This window comes from Myxocyprinus asiaticus, chromosome 24 (genome assembly GCF_019703515.2).
Source record: "Myxocyprinus asiaticus isolate MX2 ecotype Aquarium Trade chromosome 24, UBuf_Myxa_2, whole genome shotgun sequence".
NCBI classification, from domain to species: domain Eukaryota; kingdom Metazoa; phylum Chordata; class Actinopteri; order Cypriniformes; family Catostomidae; genus Myxocyprinus; species Myxocyprinus asiaticus.
In genome coordinates this window covers 10,997,533-11,008,500 of record NC_059367.1, presented here as the reverse complement: position 1 = coordinate 11,008,500, position 10,968 = coordinate 10,997,533, and the positions used below count along the sequence as shown (strand labels likewise).

The 10,968-nt window shown below is 40.5% G+C and overlaps 1 protein-coding gene across 2 annotated transcripts in view; it reads right to left on the bottom strand.

The window, feature by feature from the left end:
- Positions 1–5,274: 5,274 nt before the first annotated feature.
- Positions 5,275–10,968, bottom strand: part of LOC127414734 (acyl-CoA-binding domain-containing protein 6-like) — a 68,401-nt gene continuing 62,707 nt past the window's right edge. For both annotated transcript variants that reach the window (XM_051652971.1, XM_051652970.1), the window contains one exon: positions 5,275–5,721. In XM_051652971.1, coding sequence (XP_051508931.1) covers positions 5,567–5,721 — 155 coding nt within the window. In that variant the 3' untranslated portion in view covers positions 5,275–5,566. The remainder of the gene's footprint in view (positions 5,722–10,968) is intronic.

Genomic DNA, 10,968 nt, shown 5'->3' with positions numbered 1-10,968 from the left:
AGCAGCAGTTCTGTGGGCATAAATCAGAATCATAATCAGCTTTATTGCCAAGTATGCTTACACATACAAGGAATTTGTCTTGGTGCCAGGAGCTTCCAGTGTACAACAATACAAAAACAATACAAAAACAGCAGCAAGACATAGATAATAATAAAAAATAAAAAATAATTATACACTTTTTTATTGTTTTATTTTATTTTTTTTCATTTTTTTTTTTTTCCAGAGGAATGAAATGGCAGAAGAGGTTGGATGTGGTGGATAAATATAAGAAAGACTAAACTGTGTATTGCACATAGTTACTGCTCAATGGGGCAATTTAACTGTTCATGAGATGGATAGCCTGAGGGAAAAAACTGTTCCTGTGCCTGACGGTTCTGGTGCTCAGAGCTCTGAGGCGTCGGCCAGAAGGCAACAGTTCAAAAAGGTAGTGGGCAGGGTGAGTGGGGTCCAGAGTGTTTTTTCCAGCCTTTTTCCTCACTCTGGAAGTGTATAGTTCTTGAAGGTGGGGCAGGGGGCAACCAATAATCCTCTCAGCAGTCCGAACTGTCCTTTGTAGTCTTCTGATGTCTGATTTCGTAGATAAACCAAACCAGACAGTTACTGAAGTGCAGAGGACAGACTCAGTGACTGCTGAGTAAAACTGTATCAGCAGCACCTGTGGCAGGTTGAATTTCCTCAGCTGGCAAAGGAAGTACAACCTCTGCTGGGCCTTTTTCACAATGGAGTCAATGTGGGTCTCCCACTTCAGGTCCGGTGAGATGGTAGTGCCCAGGAACCTGAATGACTCCACTGCTGCCACAGTGCTGTTTAGAATGGTGAGGGGGGTCAGTGTTGGGGTGTTTCTCCTAAAGTCCAAAATGATCTCCACTGTTTTGAGCATGTTCACCTCAAGATTGTTTTGACAGCACTAGACAGCCAGCTGTTCAACCTCCCTTCTGTATGCAGACTCATCGTCATCTTGGATGAGGTCGATGACAGTGGTGTCGTCTGTAAACTTCAGGAGTTTGACAGAGGGGTCCTTGGCAATGCAGTCACTGGTGTAGAGGCAGAAGAGTAGTGGGGAGAGCACACATCCCTGGGGGGCACCAGTGCTGATTGTACAGGTGCTAGAAGTGAGTTTCCCCTGTCTCATGGTGAGTTCAGACCAGAGGCGTCGAGAGCGTCAAATCGACCAGAAGTCATTCATTTTCTATGGCAGCCAGCGTCTCTCGGCGGCGAGAAGCGGCACATCCGTGGCCGGCATGTCTTGTGTGTTGTGGGCGTCAGAGGAAAGTTCAAGTGAGGGCAACATTATGGTAATGAGCTTTGATGCAGTTCGGCAGCAACCTATTGGAATATAGAAGTGCTCCGCTCTAGCGAAGTCTAGAGAACACAACAGTGTAAACTTTGGTTCCCACCAAACAATAGTTCCGAAGACAAAATGGAGGAGAAACTAATTATTGCCGTGGCGGGTTTTCCCGTAATATACGATCTGTCCCTGTTTGCTTACAGGGATATAAATTTAAAAAACGATGCGTGGACAAAGGTGTCTGAAATTGTTGGTGTGCCAGGTGAGTTGATGAAGTGGATATTATGGTTTATATAATATTATATATAATATATTGCATGCTAATTTTGGTGCCATAGCATGCAAAACCATGCTGCCTGATCAATCGGTAACACATTTATACCATCAGCGTTTGTCTTTTTATATTTAATTACTTTCTGCCATCGATCGATTTCTTACTTTCACATTTAAAAGATTTCATGAGGATATATGCTACTTGTGATAGGTCGGCAAAAAGATACCGGTCGACATGTCTGGATGTTTTGCGGCCCCTTTAAATATAGTTCACAAAACCAAGCATTACGAACGAACGCTGCCGCCTATTTCAACTACGTCAGAGCATCCACAAATCTTCGATAGCATTGTTGGCAGGGCAGCCAGAGCGAATTTTGACGCTCTCGCCTCCTCTGGTCTGAACACAACCTGCTGCCTGTCCGTCAGAAAGCTGGTAATCCACTGACAGATAGACATGGGAACAGAGAGTTGGTGTAATTTATTCTGGAGTATAGCTGGGATGATGGTGTTGAAAGCTGAACTGAAGTCCACAAAAAGGATCCTTGCATATGTCCCTGGTCTGTCCAGATGTTGCAGGATATGATGCAATCCTATGTTGACTGCATCATCCACAGACCTGTTTGCTCGATAAGCAAATTGAAAGGGGTCTAGAAAGGGTCCAGTGATTTTCTTCATGTGGGCCAACACCAGTCTCTCAAATGATTTCATGACCACAGACGTCAGGGCGACAGGTCTGTAGTCATTAAGTCCTGTGATTTTTGGTTTCTTTGGGACAGGAATAATGATTGAGCGTTTGAAGCAGCATGGGACTTCACACTGCTCCAGTGCTCTATTGAAGATCTGTGTGAAGTTGGGGGCCAGCTGGTAAGCACAGGATCGAAGACATGCTTGTGAGACGCCATCTGGGCCTGAAGCCTTCCTCGTCTTTTGTTTCCGAAAGACGTGGCTCACATCATCTTTACAGATCTTAAGTGCAGGTTGAGTAGCAGGAGGGGGGAGGAGGGGGGTTGCAGGAGGTATTGGTGTTTGTGTGAAGTGAAGGTCAGAGTGGGTGTGGGGTGTGAGATTGGGCCTTTAAAATCTGCAGTAGAACACATTCAGGTTGTCAGCCAGTTGTTGGTTCCCTACAGGGTTGGGGGTAGGAGTCCTGTAATTTGTGATTTGTTTCATGCCACACCACACTGATGCAGGGTCGTTAGCTGAAAACTTGTTTTTCAACTTCTCAGAGTATCTTCTTTTAGCCACTCTGATTTCCTTGTTCAGTGTGTTCCTGGCCTGACTGTACAAGACTTTATCCCCACCCCTGTAAGCATCCTCTCTGGCCTGACGAAGCTGCCTGAGCCCTGCTGTAAACCACGGTTTGTCATTGTTGAACTTTAAATAAGTCCTAGTAGGAATGCACATATCCTCACAGAAACTGATAAATGATGTAACAGTATCTGTGAGCTCGTCCAGGTCTGTGGCTGCAGCCTCAAAAACACTCCAATCCATGCAATCGAAGCAGGCTTGAAGTTCCCGCTCTGCTTCATTAGTCCATCTCTTTACAGTCCTTACTACTGGCTTGGTTGATTTTAATTTCTGCCTGTAGGTTGGAAGAAGATGAACCAGACAGTGATCAGAGAGTCCCAAAGCTGCTCTAGGAACCGAGCGATATGCATCTTTTATTGTTGTGTAGCAATGATCCAGTATGTTCCTGTCTCTGGTGGGGCATGTGATGTGCTGTTTGTATTTGGGCAGTTCACGTGTGAGATTTGCTTTGTTAAAATCCCCAAGAATAATAATAACTGAGTCCTGGTATTGTTGTTCCATGTCTGTGATTTGATCAGCCAGCTGTTGCAGCGCTGTGTTCAAACATGCGTTTGGCGCGATATACACACTCACCAGAATAAATGAGGAAAACTCCCACGGCGAGTAGAAAGGCTTACAATTAATAAAGAGCGCTTCCAAATTAGGACAGCACATTTAACGTTGTTACATCTGTACAACAACTTTCATTGATATAAAAGCATGTTCCACCGCCTCTCGTTTTCCCCGTTAACTCCGCAATGCGATCCGCTCTGAACAGCTGGAAGCCCGGCAGATGTAACGCGCTGTACGGAATGGCTTCACTCAGCCAGGTTTCTGTGAAGCACAAGGCAGCAGAGGTTGAAAAGTCCTTGTTTGTGTGGGTGAGGAGATGTAGTTCGTCCATTTTGTTAGAAAGAGAGCGGAGATTCGCTAAGTGAATACTCGGCAGCGCTGTTCGAAATCCGTGCCGACGGAGTTTGACCAGCGCACCGGCTTGTCTCCCTCGCCTGTGTCTCTTGAACAGCAGAGCTGCGCCTCCAACTAAAATGTCTATCAAAATGTCTGAATATTCGAAAACCGGGAAAAGACTGTCTGGTACATGCTGTCAAATGTTCAACAGTTTGTCTCTGTTAAAACTGACTGGAAAAAGATTACTAAACACAGGACAAACAAACAAAAACAACAAAAGAACTGAGGAGCTCCACACCGAGGCAGCCATCATGATGATATATCCATTTCCATGATGAAATGCCTTGTTGATGAGAGAGGTCAACAGAGAATGGCCAGACTGGTTTGAACTGACAAAGTCTACGGTAACTCAGATAACCACTTTGTACAACTGTGTTGAGAAGAATAGCATCTCAGAATGCTATTCTGAGATGCGGGTTGGCACTGTTTTGGTGGCACGAGGGGGACCTACACAATATTAGGCAGGTGGTTTTAATGTTGTGGCTGATTGGTGTATATATGCATTTATTTGGATAATTACGTTTATTTAATGACTGACCTAAAATCAGTTATGATCTTTATTTGAGCTGTGCTATTGTTTGATCTAAAATGGAATCAATTCAAACAAAAATATTTAAAAAGAAAAATCTGAGTTAAGTATGCTTGCAACTAGTTACCTCAACCTATATAGTTGATTTCATTCAATATGAACACCAAGTTAATTGAACTTGATTTCATAAGTCTTGGAGATGTCATTACTCAATTCAATTGAGGGAATGTGTTTACTCAATCAAATGAGTAAACTAATGTGTTTTCAAGTATTTCCGAAATTAAAGCATTTTCTTGAAGTACACTAGTATTTTGCCAGTAGATACTCGCAGAACAATGCACACACACTATAGATGCAATCCACATACAGCATAGGTTTGACACAGTAGTATAAATGGACTTGAGTTAATGACAACAAAATTGACATTTTTGGGTGAACTAGCCCTTTAAGACACAATGTATTGGTTTTGGAAGCAAATGCGTGTTGTGAAGAGCCATTCTCTTTGAGCAAGATACCTTGACTTGAGTACAAAAACTGTAATACACTATAAAGTCCTGGATCCTAAACTGGGATACTTGGAATGTTTTCATCTTCGTAAAATCACTGACTGTCCAATCAGGTAACAAACATTATTTTCAGGAATTTTTATGTAGCCCCCTGGACGTTTTGGAAGATAATCGCATCGTATTGTTCACCTTTACTCTCAAGCTTGGTGTATATTGTGGTTGAAAGACTCTGACCTTGATGCAAACAATAAATTAAAACATTCTGTAATGACTTCCTAAAGAATTATTTGCTAAGAAATGGCCATGCTATAATAATAATATAATAATAATAATAATAACAATAATAATAATAATAAAATGTGTATGTGGCAGAAAAAACTCCAACCTAGAAAATGAGTAACAAAGAAGGGGAAGAGCCAGTATAAGATTTAATTTCTTTAATAGTAACAACAACACATTCATCGGAATGTACCATTCTGGGTCAGGGGAGGACAGGTTGTCTGAACTTTAACTGTCTGAAAGCATAGTAATCTGGTCCAAAACCAAAGGGAAGAATAACAACGAATAGTTCTAGAATGCTAACTATGTTCAGTTCTGGAACTATAGCTGATTTGACAGTCGGCATATACCATTTGGATGAGGAGCACAGTTTGTACAAACTTTTAATTGAATGGTCTGCTTTTGGGTTGGGTTTGTGATTTCATAGACTGAGATTTATCCTTTAGGGGCAGTGTACTGACGGAGGAGAGAGGAGATGGCACCAGAGTCTGTCACCTCCTCCGGAAGGGAGCCTTCTTGATCTTTAATTGACGGGTCAGCTCCAGTCTTCAGAAGTAACTCAACGATTTCTGCAAACTCACAAGCTGAGGCTTGAAAATGAGGGAAAAAGGAAACAATATGTTTAAAATACTGTAGGATATACAGTGGGATTCCACACTTAAAATAATGGAATTCAAAATCTAATTCAACCCTTGAAATAAGCAAAGTTTTATAATAAAAAAAAAATGTAAAACAGAAAAATTATGACTTAAAATGAATAAGAAATATATATTTATAGGTCACTGATCAGACTCTGTTTGCATTTTCTGCACGGATTTTTATGGAAAGTCTGTGGAATTCTGTGTAAGTGATTTAAACATAGCAAAATGTATTAAATGTATCTGAGAGTACTACACTCTTATTGGTAGCTAAAAAGCATCATGAAATTAGCCCGAATACTTCATAAACAAACACGCAAGGGATGGGAAATGCATAGAACTTTTTTGAATGACAGATTCCACGTGAGTTCTGCACGCACAGATTCCGTCTGGGTCTGTGATCAGATAAGCAAGCTTGTAACAATGACTATTTAGCCCTTTAAGCTTGGATGGGCCCACCTGCGAAAAATATAAATAATCATCAAAATATTAATAACTACAGTCTTGACCAACACAAAATATGTATCGTTTGAAAGCTTAGAAGCTGTACTTTCCAATGCATGCAGGTATTATGACCAAAACTGAACAAGTGCTTTGAAATTTGCAGACAAATCAGAAGTGTTCCGTTTTGATAATTTATAAAACAAATTGCACTGATTATTTGCATATTATTGCAATCAGTAAAAACATAAAACTGATCAAATAGCCATGTGTCATATGTTGTTGGAAAGCTCTCAAAGAGTAGAATACAACAAGCCTATATGTTTTACTCACAGACAAAAATATACAGTGCATACGGAAAGTATTCACAGCGCTTCACTTTTTCCACATTTTGTTATGTTACAGCCTTATTCCAAAGTGGATTAAATTCATTATTTTCTTCAAAATTCTACAAACAATACCCCATAATGACAACGTGAAAGAAGTTTGTTTGAAATCTTTGCAAATTTATTAGAAAAAAAAAAAATGAAAAAAAAAAAAATCATATGTACATAAGTATTCACAGCCTTTGCCATGACACTAAAAATTGAGCTCAGGTGCATCCTGTTTCCACTGATCATCCTTGAGATGTTTCTACAACTTGACTGGAGTCCACCTGTGGTAAATTCAGTTGATTGGACATGATTTGGAAAGGCACACACCTGTCTATATAAGGTCCCACAGTTAACAGTGCATGTCAGAGCACAAACCAAGCCATGAAGTCCAAGGAATTGTCTGTAGACCTCCGAGACAGGATTGTATCGAGGCACAGATCTGGGGAAGGGTACAGAAAAATTTCTGCAGCACTGAAGGTCCCAATGAGCACAGTGGCCTCCATCATCCATAAATGGAAGAAGTTTGAAACCACCAGGACTCTTCCTAGGGCTGGCCGCCCGGCCAAACTGAGCGATCGGGGGAGAAGGGTCTTAGTCAGGGAGGTGACCAAGAACCCGATGGTCACTCTGACAGAGCTCCAGTGTTTCTCTGTGGAGAGAGGAGAACCTTCCAGAAGAACAACCATCTCTGCAGCACTCCACCAATCAGGCCTGTATGGTAAAGTGGCCAGACAGAAGCCACTCCTCAGTAAAAGGCACATGACAGCCCGCCTGGAGTTTGCCAAAAGGCACCTGAAGGACTCTGAGACCATGAGAAACTAAGATTGAACTCTTTGGCCTGAATGGCAAGCGTCATGTCTGGAGGAAACCAGGCACCGCTGATCACCTGGCCAATACCATCCCTATAGTGAAGCATGGTGGTGGCAGCATCATGCTGTGGGGATGTTTTTCAGCGGCAGGAACTGGGAGACTAGTCAGGATCGAGGGAAAAATGAATGCAGCAATGTACAGAGACATCCTTGATGAAAACCTGCTCCAGAGCGCTCTGGACCTCAGACTGGGGCGAAGGTTCATCTTCCAACAGGACAACGACCCTAAGCACACAGCCAAGATAACAAAGGAGTGGCTACGGGACAACTCTGTGAATGTCCTTGAGTGGCCCAGCCAGAGCCCAGACTTGAACCCGATTGAGCATCTCTGGAGAGATCTGAAAATGGCTGTGCACCGAAGCTCCCCATTCAACCTGATGGAGCTTGAGAGATGGAGCTTGAGAGGTCCTGCAAAGAAGAATGGGAGAAACTGCCCAAAAATAGGTGTGCCAAGCATGTAGCATCATACTCAAAAAGACTTGAGGCTGTAATTGGTGCCAAAGGTGCTTCAACCAAGTATTGAGCAAAGGCTGTGAATAAGTTTTTTTTTTTTTTTTTTTAATTTGCAAAGATTTCAAACAAACTTCTTTCACGTTGTCATTATGGGGTATTGTTTGTAGAATTTTGAGGAAAATAATGAATTTAATCCATTTTGGAATAAGGCTGTAACATAACAAAATGTGGAAAAATTGAAGCGCTGTGAATACTTTCCGGATGCACTGTAAATAATAGCTAAGTATATGTCACCATTACTTAGAGGAGATTATCTTTCAAACGAGCCCACACACAAGGTAATCGGATGCATATAGATCATTAGATATTCCACACGAAGCACAATGTTACATATGGCCACCAGGAGATGGAGTCAAGTAAATGACAGACTCAATGATGCAGACTCATTGGGTGCTTCTCAAAAGGAAGGCAGCAGCCAAGTTAGGCTGTGTCCTTCCTAGACCAGTCCTTCGGAGGCTGCAGGCTAGGCTCCTCCTAAGTATTTTGCACTAGAATGAGACAGTCTAGTAAATGCGCATGGCGAACCATAAGCTTAGAACCATGTGATATTTTACTTTGTTTAGAAAACCCATATACTTCAGAAAACTAGAAATATGTACTTAATAACTTAATTATTTTAGCAAAATGTTTTATTCAAAAAGCTAGTCATTTAAAAAAAGCCGTAATATAATACATTTTGCAAAACTGATCTTAGAATTTATATTTAAAACCTTATGAAATATATGAAAAAAGGAATCCTAGACTTGTTAAAACTATAAAACTTCTAAAGCTTTATAAATTCATGTAGTGCAATAATGTAAATACATATCTCATTTACATATTGTAAATTCACTCATATTTAATTCAATAACTGTACACACCCCTACCTTGCACATACATTACCACTTGCACATGTGCATACGCCATTCTGATGTCCTATTATTTGTATGTCTATTTATACTCTTACCTTGTTTTATATTCTGTATCTCACTGTAATGTTCTGTGTGCACTTGTTTCTCCTATCACCCAAAAAATTCCTTGTGTACGTGAGAACACTTGGCAATAAAGCTCATTCGGTTTCTGATTCTGCAATTGGCCTTTTATTAATTTTCTTTCTTTTTTTTGTGCTGTGTATCTTCTAATTTGTTGTATTGTCTAAACTACTTGCATTTTTTTTCTACATATTGTCATTGCAGCAAATGTGAATAAAAACTTGAAGAGCGAGAAGAAAAGCTGTGTTATAAAGGCTCATTTTCCGCTGTCATAATCAAACGAGTCCACCCGTGAAATAGAGACCCCAGAGGGTGACTGTTTGTTATCACGACAGCTTTAAAATAGTGAAAAGCACTATAGCAAACTGACTATAGATATGACAATAACTTGAATGGCTTTACATAATTAATGAACATGTTTATTTAAAAGTTGGTTTTAACTTAATGTTCTTAAATGTACTCAAACCAGCTCAGGACACAATTATTTTTCCATCATAATAGCTGGTGCGCATATACGATTGTAAGGTGTGTAAATATGTGAAATATTTTTAATATTGTGGCTCAGTAGGCTAATTCTGTGGCACATATTGCCAAATGTAAGCTAACTGAAAAACAAACAGAACAAGAAATGTTTAATTTTACAATCTATAGCAGTGGTAATATATTATTATGTGTAACATATGATCTAAAAGTCATTAAATGTCATTATTTACAAAGTTATATCGACATACATAAAAGGATTTTGTATGATTTCTCCTTGGGCAGTGAATACTGTACAAGTTCTATGAGCCAATGGAATCACTAGGAATAACTATGACGTCAGATGCAGACACATTTTCACAGGCAGACTAATTTGATTATGACACCGCCCTTTTTTTAAATAATCTGGGACATGTGCAAAAGATTGTGGAGGATTGAAGGCCACGAAGGATACACCCGATGCATCCTTCAAAATATGGCATGTGAAGGTTGCGAAACGAGGCTGCCTTCCAAGGGTCCTCACAATTGAGACGGCCTTCAGCGGTGCTTGATGACGTGGCAGCCGAGATAGCCAGCCTAAGGAGGCTGCAGCCTTCTGACTGAGAAGCACCCATTGAGTCAAAAGGCACTCGTTCTTTGAAAAATCTCATTACTAAAACCATGTAGCAAATGCCTTCAATTTTGGGTATCTCACTTAAACAGGAAATCTTTAAAAACACCTTCAGAGCTTAAAGGGTTAAACACATTTGTACAAAATGACTATTGTTTGAAATATTACATTAAATGCCAAATATCAGCCATCATCTCAATCTATCGCTCCCGTTGCCTTAATCTGTGGCTTCAAAAAGAACATATGATTTAAATGAAATTTATATGCTTTATATGTTTTTTTCACTACACATATCAGTAGTTCTTATGTATGACACCTTAAGAAGAACTTAATCCAGTTGCCTTGTTTTTTCACCACTACACTTAAAGTAATTGTTACAGTACGTTTGAAGAGTGAATCTGCAGGCTGAGCGATGTAGCCTTGCACCTGCAGTTGAGCGGCACGTTTGCATTTGTGCCCCACTGGCAATTTGCTCCCCATTAAGAGGCTGCAGGACTAGGGAGTGCCGGCACTTCTGTGACCCTGTTAGTCGTGTACGCCGTGCTGATGCAGGGATATTCCTCTGAGCTTGAGTGCTTTTTCACGCCTGTGTCAACTATTGTCTTGTATAAAAAAGGAGGGAAAATTCTCTACTTATTTCTTCTCTTAGGTGAGTGCTGATGTCAGCAGGAAAACACTGATTGACAAGAGAGGCTCTTAACCTCATGCGCCCCGACCAAGAGAGAACGAGGGAAGGGGAAGGAAAAGAAAGAGATTAATATATGAAGAGAAAAATAAGGACAAGAGAAAAAAACAAAAACAAGAGATACTACATTTTTACATTTTCTAAAGAAAAAGCTTCAATTACAAAAAATATCAAAGTAGTACTAACATGTTTTTTGGCTCCATGGTATTAAGCTACCATGCATTGTTGGGGATAGGGCTGCACATTTAAAGAAATG